Source organism: Carcharodon carcharias, chromosome 13, assembly GCF_017639515.1.
Source record: "Carcharodon carcharias isolate sCarCar2 chromosome 13, sCarCar2.pri, whole genome shotgun sequence".
NCBI classification, from domain to species: domain Eukaryota; kingdom Metazoa; phylum Chordata; class Chondrichthyes; order Lamniformes; family Lamnidae; genus Carcharodon; species Carcharodon carcharias.
In genome coordinates this window covers 33,559,472-33,582,239 of record NC_054479.1, presented here as the reverse complement: position 1 = coordinate 33,582,239, position 22,768 = coordinate 33,559,472, and the positions used below count along the sequence as shown (strand labels likewise).

The 22,768-nt window shown below is 42.3% G+C and overlaps 1 protein-coding gene across 1 annotated transcript in view; it reads right to left on the bottom strand.

Annotated features, from left to right (window-relative positions):
- Positions 1–1,956: 1,956 nt before the first annotated feature.
- Positions 1,957–22,768, bottom strand: part of cfap251 (cilia and flagella associated protein 251) — a 79,602-nt gene continuing 58,790 nt past the window's right edge. The window contains exons 17-21 of the mRNA XM_041203046.1: positions 17,966–18,056; positions 13,175–13,318; positions 12,188–12,416; positions 4,900–5,001; positions 1,957–2,429 (exon numbers count right to left, since the gene is read on the bottom strand). Of these exons, the coding sequence (XP_041058980.1) occupies positions 2,296–2,429; positions 4,900–5,001; positions 12,188–12,416; positions 13,175–13,318; positions 17,966–18,056 (700 nt within the window). The 3' untranslated portion in view covers positions 1,957–2,295. The remainder of the gene's footprint in view (positions 2,430–4,899; positions 5,002–12,187; positions 12,417–13,174; positions 13,319–17,965; positions 18,057–22,768) is intronic.

The window sequence follows — 22,768 nt, the reverse complement described above, 5'->3', positions numbered from 1 at the left end:
AGCACTTTGAGATGTCCAATGGTTGTGAAAAGTGCTATATAAATGCAAGACTTTATTCCTCCTTTTTTATCTTAACAAGCACCTTAATTATTTTTAACAAATGGGCTACTACTTCCACTGAAACAGTGAATATCGGAATTTGTTAGGTAACATTCATATGATAATAGCATAATGTAATTTTCAGACTATATAATGAATAAAAGCTTTATTCAAAAGTTAAACTGATATAAAGGCACAAAAACATGCTCAAGGATTATATATCTACATATTTTCTCAGGACTTAAATTTTGGCAACATGATTAAGAAGTTTGCAGATATGTGGTTGGTAATGAGGAAAAATGCTGTGAACTTCAGCAAGGTTTCAATGGACTGGTCAAGTGAGTAGGAAAGTGACAAATGGAAGACAATCTGCAGATGTGTAAGGTAATGCATTTGGGGAGTACGAACAAGGCAAGGTAATAGGCAATAAATAGCAGAAATCCGAGGAACAGAGTGACCTTAGAATGCATGTCCACAGATCCTTGACAGGTAGATAAGGTGGTTAAGAAGGCGTATGCAATACTATCTTTTGTTAGTCATGGCATAGAATTAAAGAGTTGGTTGGTTATGCTAAAACTGTCATTGGCTGTCACTTGATTCGAGGACGATGTCTACTTAGGGTCATGAGTTCATGCCATGGGTTTTCATGTCACTGAACAGGCTGACCCTCGACCCACATATCTTTGGGCATGTGGGGCAGGACATCCCACGAAGTAGTGGGATCCAAGGTGCAAAATTTGCTTCCCTTTCTTTCCTTCTATGCTGGTGCTCTATCTTATCATTAAAACTTTAGGACTCAAAGCGTGATGCAGCTTGATAGATAAACTGTTGCCATTCTGAACAATTGGTAGTAATCTCCTCACAATCATTAATGTCAAAGCTGAAAGAATGACACACCAAGACTGCATGTTTTAAAACTTTTACCATAACAAATGACTAAGAAAACACTATTGGCTTTTTTTGGAGGCAACTTATACTTTAAACTGCAGAAAATGCCATTCCCCTTGCATACTTATCACCCATTATACTATCCGCGGAATTACAGTTCTTTTAGCAAACATCCACAGTTGCTCCCAGTTTCCAATTAGTTCTTGCATCCCCATTTCATCGAGTAGTAACTTCCAAGTGACAATCACCAGGCACTTTTGGAGTGTTTCTTAAATCCACCACAGTCAGTAAAGACTGTTCCGATGATTCTTCTTCCCCCTAACCATGGCAGAACAAATTTCTCAGAATCCTTAGATGTCTGCAAGATGCATTTCTACGACTACAGTCTGAACTCCTTCTGCATCCAGCTATGGTAGCTCACAAAGCCAAGTAATGCTTCTCTCTGCTGACCACACCAAACTGCTGCCCGTCTGTGAAATTCATTGATTTGTAGGGAAGCTTGTAACATGATCTCACAAATGGCTTCCTCCCCATGGCAACATGAAACAGATTAACCTTGCATTCAGATAAAAAAAGTAATTAGCTATCCTTGGCCTCAATTTTCTTTCATCTTAGAAATAAATGGGTAGTTTACAGCACAACTGTTTACAACCGGGTTGTAAACTCCGAGACTGCTGCCATTGTCTCCAAGTGTGAATACCTTGCACCTTCTTCGCAGTAAAATAATCTAAGCGTTCCTTTGATCTCTAACAATCAAACCACCCAGGCTTCATGCAGAACAGTTCACATGACTCCTTCATTTACCCTAAATTTAAAGCTACAGTCCCAAAATATAATAAGCTTATAAGCCTCATAATTGAACAAGCTTTTTATGGCCACTACAGGTACTATGGGCTCAATACCCTCCTTTAGTGCTATAAATTTTCTACGTTTCTGTGTAAACCTCCCACATACAGAGCAAAAAAATTTCAAATAATGCACAGAGAAAAGGATTATTGTGGAGTATTCACTTATCAAACCTTCTGTGGAGGTACTGATGGAATGAGTATCTATTGTACTATTTTCATTATTTTGTCATTCAATTGGTTCTTTTTCATCACATACAATAATTCTAATTATTCAATGCCATCTCAACATCCTATGTAGATCATCTCACCTCAGACATATCAATTTAAGTCAAATTACACAGGCCCATTTGTACCTATCTGTAAGAATAGCCATCACAAATAGAACCATTTCTTATATTTTTAATTTAAAAATAAGTATTAAAACAGCCAACTCTGGTCATTTAGTAATGAAACTATGAAAACTAAAATCAATGAAGGAATACAAATTATTTGATAGATGAAAGTATATTTCAGTTTGTGCTCATGTTGATGCAGCTGCAGGAATAGTTGTCTCTTCGACACAAGTTGAATTCTGGGGAAACCCCAATATTTCATTTATAAACAGTTTACTTGTAATCTCCTGGGGAAGTTGCTGTGCAAGCAGTGCTCTTGCATCTGTCAAACCCAAACAGAACAGAAACAAGGTGAATGTTACAATTAAACAGGACTTCATTTTTCTTTACAATTCTTTCTCTTGCTTTAAATTTTTAATTTGTGGATTTTTTGATTACAGTTTGTAGATTCACTTACAATTTACGAAAATAAGCATGCAAAAGTATATATAGGTTATTATTTAGTTCAAATATGCAATATCATAAAGCATAACATAAATAAGCCAATAACCTCCCAATATTCTTGCCTCTCTCCTTCCAAGGAACAAAATTAACAAAAAACAAATGCAAAACCTAACATTTGAACACCCTGAGTATCCCTAGCATGACTGCCGAAGTTTCTTGTTCCCAGGAGTGGGGTGGGGTGCGGGGGTGGGGGGGTGCGATTTCCAAAGGTCTTTCTCATCACTTCCAAAACTTAATGGTAGAGTTAGTTCAACCTTCTTTGGACTATCTCTCCAGATTCATATTCTCACATTCACCCACCACTGATCAGTCTCCCACTTAGGTCATTATATTGAGAGTTCAGAACAGAATCTGTGAAAGGTTTTTGATTTGTACATTTTCCTCTTTGTTTAAACAGAACTAATTCATGCAAACATTTCAAATGATATTTGGTCTTCATCTGATAATTTTTAATTAGTACGACAGTTTTATTATGCAATCATTTCACGCTTTATGTGACAGAGAAATATGTGTAAAGTATGCCATGTAAGGACAAGCTCTTGACTCAATGTATCCGTTTGCATAGATTAAATTTAAAGTGGAAATAGTGTTAATCACTGCCACTAAATATCTCATTCAAATCTACATAGACCAAAAATAGCAACTTTTTTGTTTAATGTTGTTGATATTGACTCAATGCTTATTTAAACCATGACCACTGCAACTCATTCACAACACTTAGTACCTAGCAGTGGACGGATCTGTGTGTTACCACATTTCTATTTTAAATTTCTCATCCACGTTTTCAAATCCTTCCATGACCCTGACCCTCCCTATCTCTGTAACCTCCTCCAGCCCTGTAACCCTCCGAGATATTTGTGTTCCTCCAATTCTGGCCTCCTTGAGCTTCCCTGATTTCAAATTGCTCCGCCATTGGCAGCCATGTCTTCCGTCGTCAAGTCCGTAAAGTCTGGGATTTCCTCCCCAAACTATTCACCTCAACCTTTCTTCATTTTTGATGCTCCTAAAACCTACCTCTTTGATCAAGTTTTTGGTCATTTGCCCTAATATCTCCTTATGTGGCTCAGTGTCAAATTTTGTTTAATAAAGCACCTTGGGTATTTTACTGCATAAAACACTTCATAAATACAAGTTGTTGTTGTTTAGGACCAATTCAAATGCATTAGTTTAATGAAGACTCGTCTCATAGATTTTATGAGTTTGTAAATTGTACAACATACAAACTAATCAAATACAACAATTAAATTATGATAGCTAACATTCAGGATAGCTTTATCAAAAATGTGAAGGTAATAATTACAGATTAAGTTTAGGTTCCACACATGTTTAAGATAAATTGATTGTCACACTAGGTGCAAAATTTCAAGAAGCATTAAATGTGAAGTATCCAAATCTTTGGTAGTGGGCAGAACAACAAGAAAAAGAAGAACAGCTTGTATTTATATGGCAACATCCATATTCTTAGGACGTAAAGTGTTTCACAATCAATGGGGTCCTCTGTTAAAAAAATGTAAGTCAACAACACTGTCTGAAACTCTAGTAAAGATTGAAATTGTTCTGAGTCTGGGTGAAGGATTAGCAGAATTTCCTCTGAAGAAGGTCCCCAAAAATCTTTATCATTTATTGTGCAGACATAACCCAGGTGTCTGAACTTTCTGCAGACTCATTTCAACAGCAGGAGGAATGTAAACATCTGTGCATTTTGCACTTAGTGACAAGATTAGCATAAACTAAAATAACATTTCAGATTTGCTTTGGCGCATCATGGAACTGTCATGAAATAAGTTTAAATGAATTCCAAATATTGATGGAACTGCATTGAAAGTTGTTTCCTGTCACTTGCCTTCGGGAACTACAATTTGCCTTTAATATGGCACCAACTGAATTCCCAACTTTCATCTCACTGTCAGTAAGCTGACATTTCACCTCCCGCACAATTAAGTTTATATGGTTTAAATAAGCACGGAGTCAATATCAAACACATTAAATAAAAAAGATGCATCCTCTCACATCCTTTCCTGCTCCCAGGAGCAGATTTGATTCTACCCATAATTTCAAATGATCCTTGCCAACATTAGCTCAGAACACAGCACTTATCAAATAGTCATAGAGTCATAGAGGTCTACAGCACAGAAGAAGGCCCTTCGGCCCATCAAGTCTACGCTGGTCAAACATTGAACCTTCTACTGAATAGAAAATCAACAGCAAAAATTATTACACTTGAACCATCTAAATTCATTTAAGGACAATTGAGAAGTGTAAATGATCTAAACATGTGTAAATGGTACTTGTGGCATCAAAGGAGATCAATTCAGAACTTCCTCCCTCAGGATTCAAGCCTAGTAGTGTGGAAAGGCACTCTGCTACCTCTTCCTCAGCCATACATTCACCTAGAAAGCAAGACAAAAAAGAAGAGCAGGATTTTTGTGGGTCCATGCTCAAAAGATGTACAAAAGCACAACCAGATCAACAACAGATACTTAAAACACTTTTTTCTTATCATTCCATTTTAATTATTTTGGAAAATATTGGAATGGAATTTCCACCTTTGTATTTATATGGGTAATTATATGGAGAAAATGGCATTTATTATGCTTTTAATAATTAAAACAATTGACAAATGTTGAATTACCAAAACATGCCTTCACAATAAGTGAGTTGAATCCACTGATACAATTGAAAGGAAACTATTGCTTACATTATACACCTAAAAAAACGTAATAACCATTTAATGTTATGTATGATCTTTGCATTTCATTGACCATAACTGGCTGACTGCGAACCAGCTACTACAATGTCTAATCAATTGAGTTTCATTAGATTTGAACTGGATTGTTACATATTCTAGTTATTGCAGTTTTCAACAGCTCTACAAGCAAGTTGTTGTTCTTTTGTTACAATCATCAAAAAAATTAAGGAGTAACAACAAAATAGAAATAAAAGTAAGGTTGGGAAAGGCAGTCATGTAGTGAATCTTTGTACCACTTCAGACTGAACCCAGGTGACCTACCTAACCAGTCAGATCTCTGTTGTTGGAGAATGCTGAGCTTTACCACTTACGCTGTTGCCTTTTAAGCAAGGTATGAAGCTGTACTTAATATACGTGTGCATCCAAATCCAAACATTTATGAAAACGTTTGTAACTACTCACTTATTTTATACATCTGGCACAATGGTGAATTTATATTATTGTCTTTTGTGCATGTCCATAGAGGAACCTGGTTAATGGAATGTATTTTTTTATATATATATGATGTGTGCCTGTCTGCTTTCCAGTTTTCTATTCAGCACAAACCAAAAATTTCAGCTATGCACACATAGCTCCATCTAGTGGATTACCATAGAAGTTTTTTGGGGGGAAAATACACTTCATTCATAAAATATCTGAAAGAATATTACAAAAAGTACAATCATATTCAAGTTTTCCACATAGATCATAAGGTGTTTCAATACAATCAATGAACATTGCAGGCATTTCAACATGGTTATTACAGACAGACAGTGCAATGGTATTTAAGTTATCTACATAGATCATGGCCAGCATTTTCTGTTCGGCGTGTGGGGGCAGGCCCCACACACTGACGCGTAAGATGATGCGCGGTGATGTTGGGTGTGCATCCCATGTCACAGCGCGTCATTCCGATCTTTCATTTGGTGGGCACACACCGGAGTCGGCTGCACGCCCACCAAACTGTCAAAGGCCTGTTAAGGCCATTAACAAACCAATTAAACAAATTGACAGGGCTGCCCGTCCAACCTTAATGTTGGTGGGCAGGCGAAGAGCCCAAACGGTCTTCACATTTTTAATGACACCTCATCTATGGGCGGGATGAGGTTTCATGAAGGGCTTATTAAATTAATAAGTAGTTTTTGAACATTTCATAAACATGTGACACTGTCAAATGAGGGGACATGTGTGCATGATTTTTCACTTTCTTTATTTTGAAGTTTCATTGTGAACTTAATCCCCCTGAGGCAGCTCTGTGCCTCAGGGAGATTTCTGCGCTCTTTTGAATGCATGCGCAAAAGAGCACAGGCCCTGACTCTCCCTCCTCCCCCACCGGCACAGATGGCGCTGAGCGTCACATTGGCTGGGCCTTAATTGGCCCACGCAAGTAAAATGGCTGCAAGCAGCCAATCACGGGTAGCGATCGGCTCTGCGCCTGCCCGCACCCACTCCCGCTCCCGACTAGCCCGCCCGACGGGGAGAAATTCTCCCCCATGTTGCACTTTGAGATGCTTCAATACGATTGTAATACATGTAATATTCACTGCATACATTCAATGTGAGTCATACAGCCTGAGGGATCTATACAATTCCAGCCCCTCGGTGCACTATAGCTGAAAGGTCTTAGATGTCGACCTTTCCCCATTGCACCTTTGCGGTGGCTGCCCCAAGCTTTAGTGCGTCCCTCAGCACGTAGTCCTGGACCTTGGAATGTGCCAGTCTACAACACTCGGTTGGGGACAACTCTTTGCTTTGGAAGACCATCAAGTTTCGGGCAGACCAAAGAGCATCTTTCACTGAGTTAATGATCCTCTAGCTGCTGTGTGTGTCCCTTGGAACAGCCCATAGAGCACAGAGTTCTGTGTCACAGAACTGCTGGGGATGAACCTCTACAGAAACCACTGCATCTCCCTCCAGACCTTCTTTACAAAGGCACGTTCCACAAGGAGGTGACAATAACAGTCTCTTCCCCACCACAGCCACCTCGAGGGCAGCATGTGGAGGGGTTGAGACTCCTGGCGTGTAGGAAGGATCTGGCGGGGAGGGCTTTCTCACCACGAGCCAAGCTACGTCTTGGTGCTTGTTGGAAAGTTCTGGTGATGAGGCATTCTGCCAATTGACTTTGACAGTCTGCTAGGGGAACCATCCTACAGGATCCACCCTCTCCTTTTCCTGCAGGGCCTCTAGGACGATACATGCTGACCACTGCCTGATGGACTTGTGATCAAAGATGTTTCTCTGCATAAATTTTTCCATGAGGGACAGGTGGTATGGCACAGTCCAACTACTTGGAGCGTTCCATGGCAACGTGGCCAGACACAGCCTTTGCAACAACAGGGACAGGTGGAACCTCAGCACAGAGTGACACTTGGGCCTGAATTTTTCAGGCAGCAGGTGGGCTTGGCGGAAGCGGGTGGGGGCAGTTGTGGAGCCGATCGCCACCCACGATGGACTCCGCGCTGTCATTTTACGTGGGCAGGTCAATTATCTCCGCCCAGCATAAGACGCGAGCTGTAGCACTCTGTGTTACCTGTGCAGGGTGGGGGCAGGGGGGAGGAGAGAGAGCCGGGGCCAGCGTTCTTTCGTGCATGTGTGCAAAAGAGCACTTCAATCTCCCTGAGGCACGGAGCTGCCTTGGGGAGATTGAATCTATATTGAAATAATTAAATAAATGGAGAAAAACTTTAAACATGTTCCCTCATGTGACTCTGTCACATGAGATGGGCCATGTTTTTATATATCGGAAATTTTAAAAATTTATTTAATAAAAGTTTTAGGAAACCTCATCCCGCTTGTGGATGAGGTTTCCTAAAAAATTTAAAGGCTGCTTGGCCTTTTCGCCTGCCTGCCAACCTTAAGATTGGATGGGCAGCAATAACAATTACATTAATGACTTTATTAGGCCATTTATATATTGGCGGGCGTGCAGCCGACTCCGGCGCACGCCTGACATCATCGCGCGTCATTTTACACATCGGCATGTCAGGCCCAACCCCGCACACTGACTGAAAAATCCTGCCCTTGTCTTTCTAAATGATAGTGATCATGGGTTTGGAAGGTGCTGCCTAAGGAGCCTTGGTGAGTTGTTGCAGTGCCTCTTGTAGATGGTACACACTGCTGCTACTGTATATCAGTGTTGGAGGGAGTGAATGTTTGTGGATGAGGTTCCAATCAAGCAGGCTGCTTTGTCCTGGATGGTGTGAAGCTTCCTAGCAGAGTGGACATCATGTCCAGACTCCTGATGGAAACAGTATAAGATGACAAGCTGCATGATGTCATCAGCAATCCTACAGGTGGAGTGAGAATAGATACATCTGGTTGCGGCTCGACGGGTTTATCCATTCCAGGATAGAATTCCTGTTTGTGTCCTGAGCATTCATGGTCAGATCCACTGACCTCAAGCCAGTGTTCTTCTCTGACCACTTCCTCTTACTGGCTGACTGTCACTTACAGGAAGACCAAAGGGTTGACAGGGGGATCTGTAAGTTGAAAAGCAACTGTTGACCCCAGAAAACATTGAGGAACTCAAAAAGGATTACAAAGGTTGGAGAACTGTAAAATCCTTTTGTGAGTCTCTGACGCACTGTTGGAAAGCGATCAAGGCAAGCATTAAGAGGTTTTTCATCCTCAAAGTTGTACCAAAGGGTAAAAAGGAACAGAAGGAAACATCCTGACTCCAGGAAAGCTTGCAGAATCTGCTCCGTCTGCAGTCGATGGGCATCGATGTCAGGGAGAATCTCCAAGAGGTAAAGAGCCAGTAAACCTTGCTCTTTGCCTCGTAGGCCTCCAACGTCATCTTGAATGTGGACTATAAAATTTTGTCCAAGGTCATTGCCAATTGGGTCAGATCTGCTCTGGAGTTGGTGATCCTCCCTGACAATTCATGCGCTGTACCCGGCAGGAAGATCTCTGATAGACTTGCACTCCTCAGGGATCTGATTGCCCATGTACAGGACAGGGGGTGGACACCTGCCACATCCGCCTGGTCCAGGAGAAGGCCTTTGACAGAATATCATACACCTACATGATGGATGTGCTCTCCAAAATAGGATTTGGGTAAGGAATCCACAACTGGATCCAACTGCTCTACACAAACATCAGTAACGCAGTTTCAATCAATGGGTGGGAATTGGAAAGCTTTTCAATTAAATCTGGAGTCAGGCAGGGCTGCCCTTTCTCCACTGTTCTGTTTGTGTGTTGAATTGAACCTTTTGCCAAGTCCATCAGGAAGGATTCGAGCATAAGAGGATTGGCAATCCCAGGCAGTGGAGGCATCAGGTTCAGGTCTTCCTGTACATGGACGATGTCACCATCTTCTGCTCGGTTCCATAGTTGGTGCGCAGACTAATGAGCATCTATGACCAGTTCAAACAGACCTTGGTAACCAAAGTCAACCATGACAAGAGTGAGGCCATGCTCTTTGGCTAATCGATCCTTTGTTCCCTTCACTGTCAGGTCAGACTACCTGAAGGTGCTGGGGATATGTTCAGAGGGACCGAAGCATGTGCTAGAAACTGGAAGGAGTGAGTAGCTATGGTCCAACAAAAACTGGGCATGTGGGAGCAATGCTCTCTCTCTCCATCGCAGGTAAGAACCTGGTCATCAGGTGTGAGGCACTCTCGGTGTTGCACTGTAGTGATCACCTGAGCCATCTTCTGCTTTATCTAGAGGTCCAAAATGGTCCGCATTTGCAGGGACACGTACAAATTTCTAGATAAAGGGGGAAAAAATGTACCCAACATTGCCCTCGTCCTGACAGCCTTCTTTGTGTTTGACTGCATCAAGCTATGCAAGGACCCTCAGTACGCAAACACAAAGTGTCATGCAATGGTTTTTGTTGAGGTTCATCCCGAGCAGTTCTGTGATGCAGGACTCTGTGCTCTATGGGCTGTTCCTAGGGACACACACTGAGACAAATATCAACTGCAACTGAACCAACTCGGTGAAAGATGTTCTTTGGTCTAACTGAAACTTGCTCATCTTCCAGTGCAGAGTTGTCCACGAGCAAGTGCTTCAGATTTGCATATTTCAAGGCCCAGGACTATGTACTGAGGGATGCACTAAAGCTTGGAGCAGCCGCTGCAAAGACGCAATAGGGAAAAGTCGCTGTCTAAGGTCTTTCAGCCATAGTGCACCAAGGGGCTGGAACTTGCATTGAACCCTTCGGGCTGTATGACTCACATTGAATATATATAGTAAATATTACATATATCACAATTGTATTGAAGCACCTCAGAGTGCAACATGTTCTAAGTAGAAAATGTGAATATCATTGCACTTCCTGTAATGACCATTTTGAAATGTTTTGTAATGTTCCTTTAGATATTTTATGAATAAAATATATTTTTCAAAAAAAAACAAATGCTGTCCATATCAGCGACACCTACATAAAAAAGTAAGGAGTAGTTTTGTGCCCAGCTTGTTTTCAGTTACTCTGTTCAGGAATAGAATACAGTGTAGAATTAAAAATAGAGATGAAAGCTCCGCCCCCCCCCACCTCTAAATTTACAAAATCTCAAACAGTAATAAGATGAATATTAATCTAGATTTTAGTTCTATTGGTTGAAGGAGGAACATTGGCCAGGATGCCAAGAGGTTATTCTATTCTTTTCTCAAAGTACCATGGGATTGTTGATGCCAATCTCGACCTCCAGAACAAGCAGATGGGGCATCTTTTGAAAGATAACACTTGCAACAATGTGGCACCCTTCATTACTGTAGTGAAGCGTCACCCTAAGTTATGTACTCAAGTCCTGGAGTGAGGCGTGATCCCAAAACATTCTGACAAAATCATGAGTGCTACCACTGAGCTAAACTGACACACAAATTTAGTTTTGTTTTTGGTGCCTCAGCTGTCCAGAATCAGCTAATCTCAATTGGGATGGTAATGCTAAAAATGGCCCAATATCTCTGGATGAGGGAAAGTGGAAAAATTAGCAGGGGCACCTGCTCCTGTTCAATATCTAGCAACCCTTCTGGAATTGCCCAAGGGGCATCTGGTGAGAAGAGGACTCGGCTTGCCACTTGACTTCTCTTATGCTTTAAGGACAGGATAAAACTCAAGCTGGGTTTCATGATGCCCTCATAATATCTACAGAATTTCACACACCATCCTGACTTGAAAATATACCACTGTTCCTTTACTGTCACTGGATCAAAATCCTGGAGCTCCCACCCTAATTTACACCAGATAGACTGCAGCGTTTCAAGGCGGCAGCTGACCACCACCTTCTCAATAGCAAATAGGGCAAGTAGGGATGGGTAATAAATGCTAACCTTGCCAGCAATGCTCACATCCCACAAAGGAATAAAAAAAGCCTTGTATGGATTTTGAGTAAGGACAGGATTAAAGTCAGCATTTGAGGTGCTCCAGAGTGGAATAGTCTACCTGTACTCACTTATTAGATTCACCTGTAAACAATGGGTACTTGGATGAGATACCATAGGGCTCCCACAAATTTGAAACGTATCTCAGCTTAAGTCAATGCCTTTAGGAGAGATGAGGAGAAAGTTAAAAGAAAAACACGGGGGGAAAAAAGTCATTACCATGTGGTTTTACTTCGTTTATGTACTAAACAGATTTATTGTTGTATACTCCAATATTTATTCTCTATATTTGTATTAATATATTCATATTAATTATTCATTTCTAAATAAAAGAAAGAGTTGCATTCATATAGCACCTTTCATGATTACATCTCAAACGCTTTATAGCCAATAAATACTTTTGAAATGTAGGAAACATGGCAGCCAATTTGCATACAGTAAGCTCCTATAAACAGCAATGTGGTAATGACCAGATGATCTGTTTTATATTCATTGTATTTATTTTTTGGCATTTGACTCACCTCCATTTTGCAATAGTTGCAGTAATTCTCCTAAGTTAATTGCTTTTTCTCCATTTTCATTGTCATAGCCAAGAACATCAAATGTATGCTGCAGCTCAGAAGCAGTTATGCCAAAAGCAGGTCGATGATTTATATACAGTTTAATGAATTCACCTAGACCAATATCTGTCACATATCTTCCTGTTTCCACATATTTACTGAACTTCACTTCATTCAGCATGTCCTCAATCTGGAGATGAAAGCAATCAAAATTATCAAATGATACAATCTATCTAATGGAAACATACTCCCAATGCATATGCTTCTTTTCTCAATATTGCAAGCAGGCGTCAGTCTGGTGGTCAGGATCTGGTCCAGTGGGGTCAGGTCTTCTGCTTCAAAGCTACTGTCTTGCATCAATAAAGTGTTCAGGGTCAGTGCCATTACCTAGGTATGTTGAAGCCCTTTATCACTTCTTCACCCTGGTCTCTAACTCTGCTCTACACCTCAAGACTCAGATCCTGTTCTACCTTTTCCTGAATTCTCAACTTCTAATTGTTCTTGACCTTCTCCTTATGTCTCACACTTTAACCATCTTTTGCCTTCTGCCATATTCGCTCTAAACCTGTTCTAGCTTCCCCCTCTGCACTAAGCTGTGCTTTCTCCCCTCAGCTTCAAGCATCAGGGTTTTCTCGGCCACATTCAGTTATCTTCCACCCTTTAATACTGCTTGACCTGAGGTCTTCATTTAGTCTTAACTCTATCTTTATAACCTTGTTGGATAGACTAGTGTATACTGTGCTTGTGCGGCAGAGACTGCCATGCCAGAATGGGGTTCCTGATCAGACGATGTTTTACATCAAGTCAGCCACCACAGTGCACGCCATCATCTCACAAGATGGAAGGCGCCATATGTGTGCTTTCAATGCCATGTCTATTAAGGAATTGTACACCAGTACATATCAGAAGTGTGAGTTATTTTTGCGGATGTGAACATATACAATGTACCTCTTTCTCTGTAGGGTAGAATCCCAGTGCTCTTATCACAAATGGAATTTCTTGCAGTGGAATATGAGTTGACACCTCCCTGGTCTCCATTGTGCTGATATGCTGGAAACGCAGCTGTGAATAGTAGAAATAGTTCTCCATCTCCTTTATAGGACATCAAAAATACGAAATATTCATTGATTGTAACCAAAAGAAAATCTGACAGAAGACCAATATAATATATGCAAATGCATTTTCTTGATAATTTTTGATCTAAATTGAATTGCAGATGTCACCCAACACTGAATAAAAGTTTGCTATATTTCTTGCTTGGGTGAGACCTGTGAACAGTACCATGATGAAGTGGCAGAGATGGAAATTATTATGGTAATTTCATGGCACAAATACATTAATCTATGGCAGAATCTATTCAGTCACCAACACAGATTGTGCCACGTTACTGTGCCACTTTTTTTCTCAATCTAGTGAGCAAGGAAATTGACCAGTGTTCTCCAGGCTGCACTTATTTTCCTTCATCATCTAGTACCACTATGTTGTAGCTGTCTCTATCTCCAAACCCTGTCAATTTGGAGATGATCAGTCAACCAGTCATGCATTATCCCTATTATTTTGGGTGGGCCAGGGGGTGCTGGGGTGGAACATGTGGCTATTCCAGAATTCAGATTTGATCTTAAGGTACTTTTACATTTAGTGCTTATGTAGTATGGATCACAGGAAACATGGACCTGTATGCCAACTCCCTGCACTTACATTTCTAAAACTGAGTTCCTTATCCTGATGGTGGAGGTGTAGTCCCACAAAAATGTGGAACTACCATACTGCTGTGGGGTAAGGAATCAGTTTTATTAGCGAAAGTCAGTCTTCTGCGGTCAACAAACTATGGGAGCACCAAATATTGTTGTCCGTTATGGTTATTCAGGTGGACATAAAATAACTGACAACAGTATTTGAAAAAAAAGCAGGGAATTATCTTTTACAGTGTCCTGGTTAATATTTATTTCTCAAACATCACCACAAAAAGATACAGATCAACGGGCCATTTATCTTACTGCTGTTTGAGCAGCCTTGATGTATGCAAACTGGCTGCTACCTATGTAAAACCTACCTCTATAAAAGTGATTATGGCCGGAGTTTTCTGGCCCCATTGGAATTGGGCATCATGGTGGGTGGGGGGGATGACAATACACCAAGAAGGCCAAAAATCGGTTTCACGCTGTTGCGAAACCAGTTTACAATCATCCGCTCCACCCATCAATGGCGGGCCATGTTTCCTGCCGCTGCATGTCGGGAACCTAATTCCAATACTTTAGCATCTCGTTATAAGCTCTGCTTGCCATATTCATCCCCCCACAATGGGATCACCTGGGCACCGCCGACATGTTTCACAACTGTACACAAGTGACGTGCAGCTGGTGAGCGGCACTTCGCTCGGGACTTCGAGGTTTGTTTCCCACCTTGTTTCAGGCAGCAGTCACAGTCATCGCAGGCAGCACTACATCACTTTTAGGGCCGCTCACGAGCAGGTCTCTACTGACCAGACCAGCTAAAAGACGGGCGAGTGGCTTTTCAACAGCTGCAGGGATAGGGCTTTCTTGGGGAAAGGGGAAAAGTGGCTTCGGGCAAGGGAAGAGGCTGCAGTGTGAGCACTGTACTGGGGAATGGGGGTTATCCTAAGGTATGTGTGGGGGCACATGCTGATCTGTGCAAATGGCCTCAAGATGGTGACGGCTGTGGAGGCAGTCTCCAGAGTAGATGAGGCCAGATGGAGCTGTGAGAGTGTGTGAGAGAGTGAGTGGTATTATCCCTTGAGCTGGCGGTGAGTGAGCTGCCACTGATTGTGTGTGTGTGGTGTGGGTGTGTGTGTGTGTATGGTGTGTGTGTGCGGCGTGTGTGGGGTGTGTGTGCTTAGAGTGATAAGATGGTTGGCTTACCTAGGCTGCGTGGATGAGATCATTCATCCATTTTCTGCACTGGATGGCTGACCTCTTGTGTGCAGCATTCACACTGACCGCCTCTGCCACCGCCTCCCAAGCTGGAGTGGTGGGACTGATGGACCTCCTGCGTCCAGGGCTGGGATAGAGGACATCGCAATGGACCTCCAAGGCGCCCAGAAGACATATCAAAGGGATACGTCACTGAATTGGGGGGGGGGGCTGCACTCTTGGCTTTTGGGGCCGTGTCTTCACCGGAGCAGTTCTGGTCTGCAAGCATCGAAAAGTGTGCGTGCGGCTGCAGTTAAAATATGGCACTTTACGTGAGGAAGTGATGAGTTAATGGTGTGGTGGGCAAATCGGAGGCACCTGCCAGCGAGACAGCATGTTTCCTGTGGCTGCATAATTAATGAGGCAGGAATGGGATGATATGGTGCAAAAACCCGCCATTGCAGCCAGGTGGTAAAGCATCCATTTTCCTGCCCACTACTGCACTTAGTCAAAGCTGGGAAGATTCTGTCCTATATTTCAATAATAATTCAGTGGCTATGGAGTGCTTTGAGATGCTTTGAAGATGTGAAATATGTTATTTAATGCAAGATATTTTCTTAACAATGCAGCCAGGAGAGGCTTTTGGTTTATATTATAATATTTATGGCGTACAGTTAGATCCTGGATCTTAAGAGTTAATTCACATTGTGTCAGCCCCCTATTTTGTACAGAAGAAAAGGGTGCATCACTTAGACAAATGGGATCATCTCAATGGGTTCCCTTGAGTAGAATAGTTCGGAACCATTACCCTCATCAGTTTGAGACAAACAATTAAGTCTTTAACACACAGATTATTTCAGCATGCTGTAGTAAGGTGTCAAAATAACAGCAGATCCTGTCTTGGAGAAATCCACTCCTGAGACAGCATTAGCTGGTTTTATTGGCAACAGTACTGGTCAACTCCAAGAAAGGGAGGGAGTCAGAAGTCAATCTGCCAATTTCCTGCGCAGAAAAATAGAGAGAAATACATATTCCGTCATCAGCTATGGAAGGCTGAAGGAGACAAAATACCCCCATGTTAAAGATGAAACTGATCGGGATCTGTGAAAAGACTTGCCAGATTCACTGCTCTGTAAAGGCAAAAATGAACCACCTTAATTTTATATAAAAACAAAAAAACTGCGAATGCTGGAAATCCAAAACAAAAACAGAATTACCTGAAAAACTCAGCAGGTCTGGCAGCATCAGCGGAGAAGAAAAGAGTTGACGTTTCGAGTCCTCATGACCCTTCAACAGAACTAGGTGAATCCAAGGAAGGGATGAAATATAAGCTGGTTTAAGGTGTGTGTGCGTGTGCGTGTGTGTGTGTGTGTGTGTGTGTGGGGGGGGGGGGGGGGGGTGGCGGTGGAGAGAAGTGGAGGGGGGTAGTGTGGTTGTAGGGACAATGGGCAAAATTTAATGGTTACGGCAGTGGGCCCATCCACCAGCTGGAGAACTGCTAGCAACCCTGCCGTGACCACTGCTGCCCCGCCCCAACTGACCTGATTTAATGCTAATCAGGTACTTACCTGCTTGGTGATGAGGTCCTTGGCGTCTTCAGGGTGAATGTGCTACCTCCAAGGGCAGTCGGCCAATCAGGGGCCAGCTGCTCCCTAGTACCGACAATACCACCAGAAGTGGTGACCACTGCCAGTATTGCAGAAGGCCCAGGCCAAAGATCTTCACTGGAGCCCTGAAGGAAAGGTAGGTGAGATGGGATCACCAGGGCCAGTCAGGGAGAACACAGGAGATAAGAGCAGGAGTAGACCATATGGCCTGACGTGCCTGATCCATCATTCAATATGATCATGGCTGATCTTGGGCTGCACATTTCTACCCATTCTCCAATCCCTTAATTCCCTGAGAGATCAAAAATCTGTCTATCCCAACCTTCAACGTATTCCCAATGAGGAGAGGGAGGGGGTTTCAATTTATAGGTCAGGCAGGGGTCTTACTGCATGGGTGGCCCTTGCCACTGGCGGATCTCTCCATTGGGCATACACTGCACAAGTAGGACAGATTCACCCCAACAGCCCGCATCCAGTTGCCCACATGGCGTGGCCCCCACCTGCCACTGTGGGAGTCAGCAAGGCTCCACCCAGCACTTTCCCAACCAATTATACAGCTCCCACACCTCCCAGTCCATCTCCAGGAGGGCATTAAATTCCACCCAACATTTCAGGCCAGTGAACCTTTATAAGGATAGTGATGCAACAATTTTTCAGCAAGACAGGGAGAGGTGGGGGGAAGGATAGAACAAGCAGGAAAGTCAGTAATAGCATGGAAGACAGGAGAGATTAAATGACAAAAGGAATGAATGTGGAAGGCAAAAAGAGATAGTATAAGGACAAGCAAATAAATAAAAGGTGCAAATTTTGAAATTGTGCCCTGTACCCCCAAGTCTAGATGACTAATATAGATCAAGAAAAGCAGCAGTCTTAACACTGATCCCTGAAGAACTTGACTATATACCTTCCTTATGCCATACCTTTGCTATCTTATTTCAGGTCTTAAGCTCTGCCTCATCTTTGCACAGGAGCTGTTGGTGGTGATTCTGTTATTCCCATTTACACCTCCTCCAATCCTATCATTTGGGTCTTTACTTGCCCCATTACATATGGGGATTTGTAAAGAAGATGAGTAACACAAATTTTTCTTTACAGAATACAGCATTTATAAATGATTTCATGATTAGAATATGAAAGAAATATAAAATTCTTATTCTAATTATCAGTATACAAAAGAATGAAAATGACATGAACATTAAATGGTGTGAATTGTTCATTACAATGGTTAAATAAATCTAGAGAAATCCAGAAATATTCCTTACCCTAAATAATTCTCCATCTCTTCCACCTTCCAATAAACCATAGAATGGGATCAGATCCTCTCCTCCAAGTGCAGTTACTGCCTCATGGGCCCTTTAAAATCAGAAAATAACAGTCATTCCTTTCTTAACTCTATATTTACCATTCTAATGAGACAGATTATAATGAAACAGATCAATAAGGGTGCTGCTGTTTCCCATATTTGTGCACTTTCTAATAATATGTGATAGCAATCAGGAGTGAAAGCTAAGGTCAATGTTAGCACCTCAACTGTTGCACTAGCTGATGTTGTTACGATCTCCAAAAAGACTGGTAACTTTTAAACTGGTAAATTTAAGTTTTAAAAAGAATTTCCAGTGACTGAAAGGATCCCGCAAGAAAATTTCAAGTTTTAAGACTTTTACTGTAACAAACGAACTAAAAGCAACAATATTTAAACACTATTCAGTAGGCAACTTATACTCTAAACTACAGAATAGAAACTCCCCATTTAGCTTTTAACACAACCAACAATCCCATGCCACGGTTATACTTTATGCTGTTCCTTAAGTGGATGCTTTATTCTTCTGGAACCATTTCAAAGCTATTCTCAACTCTGAATGGCATGCTTCCTTTTCTTTTCCTAACTGGGTAATTTTTAATCCCAGAACTGACTTTCACAGTGAGGGTTACACTGGAGATTCCTCCCTCTAGACCAAGCTAGGTGAATTTTCTAGCCCCCTTTAAATCCTGACAAACTTGATCTCTTCAATCTGAGCACGTTCTGCATAGTGAACAACAGAGATAGAATTTTTTCTGTTTCAGGTGTAGGACTGGCTGCCTCCATCTGTTGCTCTCTGTCTGTCAGTTGGCTACAGACTGACTTGTGTGTGAGTTTCAGGGATATCTTAGAAAACTACAACCTGAGACTACAATGGCTTTCTATTGACTTTTCCCTTCCCAAAGCTCACCTCCAAGGCAAAGTGAATCATACGGGCCTTGTATCCAGGTATAAATGCTAATTTAGCTATCCTCTCCAACTCCATTCTATATTTGAGTGAACAGACAGCTTAAGGTACAACTGTCTATAAAACCTGACATTTCTATAACCTCCCTGTGAGCCTTGGAGACTACCAGTCTACCCACAGTCAGCACAACTGCTCTTCTCATTATCTACAGATGTGAATATTTTGCTCCTTTTTCCCAGTAAGTCAACCTGGGGCCTACTGCCCCCAATAACAACCAAGCAACTCAGGCTTGTTGTCGGGCAGAATTCAGAGTAGGTCAGATGACCCTCTTTCATTCTTCCATTTTACCTTAAATTAAAGAGACAATCCCAAAACATAACAATTTTTTAAGCTTTGTATGCATAACAATGTCAACTATATCAGCACAAGTTAGAGACTGAAGCTATCATCATCCATAGCTCACCTGGTAGCACTCTCACCTGAGTCACAAGATTCAAGTCCTACTCCAGAGCTTGAATACAAAAATCAAAGCAGACACTCCATTGCAGCACTGAGGAAATGCTTGTCAGAGGTGCCATCTTTCAGATGAGACATGAAACCAAGGTCCCATGTACCTGCTTGGGTGAATATAAAAAATCCCATGGCCCTATTTCAAAGGAGAGCAGGGGAATTATCCCCAGTGTCCTGGCCAGTATTTAGCCCTCAATCAACATCTCAAAAAAACAGAAAATCTGGTAATTATCATCCTGTTGTATGTGGAAGTTGGCATATATTGGCTTCTGCGTTTCCCACATTACAACAGAGACTACTCTTTAAAAAAAGTACTTTATTGGCTGTAAAGTGCTTTGAGATGTCTGGTGGTTTTGAAAAACACAACATAAAGGCAACTCTTTTCCAGGTCTGTATAGATTAATACGCACAAACCACAGCAGGGTTGCATTGTTTCTTTTTATTGCAATAAAATTCTTGTTGATGCAATAAATATTCTAAAGCCATTTAATAAAACATTTTTCTGCTTTCTTTTCTTTGGTGCCGTGCTCTCCTTCCTTCTTGTTCCAAAAAATGTTTAGCAGAGTCTTGTGATTAGGATTTTAACTATTGGCAATCTGTACAATTTATAAGAAGCCATTAAGGACAGATGATGAATGTAAACATCAAAGCTGTAGTTAAATATCAGTTTAAATTGAACTGTTTCACTACACTTGCTGACTGTTAGCAATTTATCTTCGCCATTAGCATTTCAGTCAGTGTTTGCTGATAAAAATCCTTTCAGCAACGTTGTTACTGCTATGGAAACTGGTTCTAGTCCCCGTATACTGTCAGCATGAATTCACAGGAGACCGAGAGCTCCTAACTAAATTCGCAGCAGCTAGAATCACTTCAGAGGTAGAATTGATGCTGAAGGGGCAAGGAAGGAGGGAATGGATGATGATGAATGTGAAAAAAGGAGGGAAAGAAATAGATGATATTAAGGGGCACCATGCGAATCATGAAAAAGTTGTTTGGAATGAAAGGGAAAATGCATAGTAATAAAGGAGATGGAGAAAAAGGAATTTGGGAGAGGTGCTTTGGTATGTGAGAGAAAAGAGAGAGCTGCCATTAACTGGGATGAAGAAAAAGCAGAGCCATTTGGAACTGAAGTCAGGGGAGGGAGAAGAAAGAATGTCAGCATGATTTGAGAAAGTTAGAAGGGCAGAGGAGGACCAGTTTGACTAGGGTGGTGCTGGAAGCAGATTGCCAGCTTGATTAAGGTTGGAAGCAAAGGAGTATCATGTTGACCTGAGGGAGCAGAGAAAGAAGTGTTAGTTAGAATAGAGAGCAGAAGGAGAGTGCCAAGTTCATTTTTTTTAGGTGGGTGTCACTGGCAAGGCCAGCATTTTTTATCCATCCGTCTTTGCCCTTGAGACGTGGTGGGCTGTCTCCTTGAAGCACTGTAGGCCATGTTGTGTAGGCTCACCCTCAGGAGCTGCAGGACTTTGGCCCAGTGACAATCAAGAAACAGCAATATATAGCCAAGTCAGGGTAGCATATGGCATGTTTCTATATGCTTTCACCTCCAAGTTATAATCAGAGTTGTCCTTAAATTGTTAGAATTTTGGGGGCTATGTCAGCTTTCCAGAAGCTGTTGATCATCTTTTAGTAGCTTTTCTAAGCAAGTATGCTTCACAAATTTGTTCAAGGGCTTGGAAATATATCACCATTCCTTCACTGTTGCTAGGTCAAAATCCTGAAACTCCCTTCCTAACAGCACTATGGATGTATCTACACCACATGGACTGCAGCGGTTCAAGAGGCAGCTCACCACCACCTTCTCAAGGGCAATTAGGGATGGGCAATAAATGCTGGCCCAGCCAGCGATGCCCACATCCCATGAATGAATTTTTTTTTTTAAATAGCAAAAGAGTTCCAGAAATAGTAACCTGGGCAGAATTTTCCCATCCCACCTATGGCGGGTTTCGTGGCCAGCAGAAGCAAACAATCGAATGGCAGGCAAAAAGTCAGAAATCCACCAGTGTAAAAACAGTTTGCAATTCTCCTAATGGTGGGTTTATGGCAGGTCCATTATCCTGTTGGCTGGTGGCGTGAAAGCCATTTGCATTCATTAACATGTCATGAATGCTCATTAAGACAGCTGCTTGCTGGAATCCTGTCAGGCCTTCCAATCTTGTGACTTGCCAGCGGGAAATCACGTCGGCCTCAAATGCATTTGAAAAGGGGTGGCATGCACATGTCGAACCTCGGTTCGCTGGTGACTTCGAGGTGAGTGGAACATACATAATCTACCTGCCATAGCGCTACGCCGGTCTTGTTGCGATAAATACCACACTGCTGAGCCTGTAGGGTTGGTCTGCTCCTGCTCTTTGCCTACATTGTCCTGAGGAACACCACTGTGCTGTAGTACTCATGCAGGCCTCCGCTTTCAGAAACTAGCACAGGGCTGTGAGGCGAGGATGGGGTTGATGAACACGAGAGAGGCAATTGGGAGGGAAGGCAGTGGAATGGCAGTGAGGGGGAAGGGTGAACATGACTGAGCCTTTCTGGGGTCGCCCTCTAACCTCTCGTTGCCGCAGAAGCGAACAGAAAGAAAGGAGGAAGACCTCCTTGTGTTGAAAGCCACTGAAAGCCAATGGCTTCATTAGCACTGTTAAAGAGCTACTCAGAACTCAGTGGCTTCACTTCACAATCACTGCATCTCAAGAGAAACATATAGAAATGTAGAATTTGGGAATGCAGGCAATAGTGAAGGAGACACAGCTGTATCATATATGGCATTCCATCAATGAAGACTTGTCACGTATTCACCAGATTCGACACTCCTAACAGGCCCGAAGGCATCCACTCATTGACCATGAGCAATTGACTGGTCATTAATATGCTGCATTTGAGATTGGAGCACAGAGCTAGGTTGGGTCGCTCATCTCAATTAAACTTTAGCATCCCAGACAGAGCTCAAGATGTTACATATCTGAAATGCCATCTTGGTCACCTCAATGTGTGTGCCAGTGTCTCAGGGACAAGGTGGCATTAGCCGCCTTAAAGTTTCTAAATGTGTCATCTTCTGAGCTTCACTTCCTTGCCCTTTGAATCATTAATGTCTTCAATGTTTCCTTTCAGAGAGAAGGCAAATGCACATATGGATCCAGGGCTCAACGCTGCCATTGTCAGGGTCCTAATGCAATAGAGGAGATGAAGGAGAGAGAGGTGACTCCACTCGCAGCTCCAGCAGGAAGGACATGGACAAGTGGAGCCACAGCATGAGCAGGAGGTTCAGGAGGAGAGACCCAGACAACCGGGATGACCCGCCAGACCTAGGGCTTATCACAGAAGAGTCTCCTATTTACAAATGAGTGACAGGCA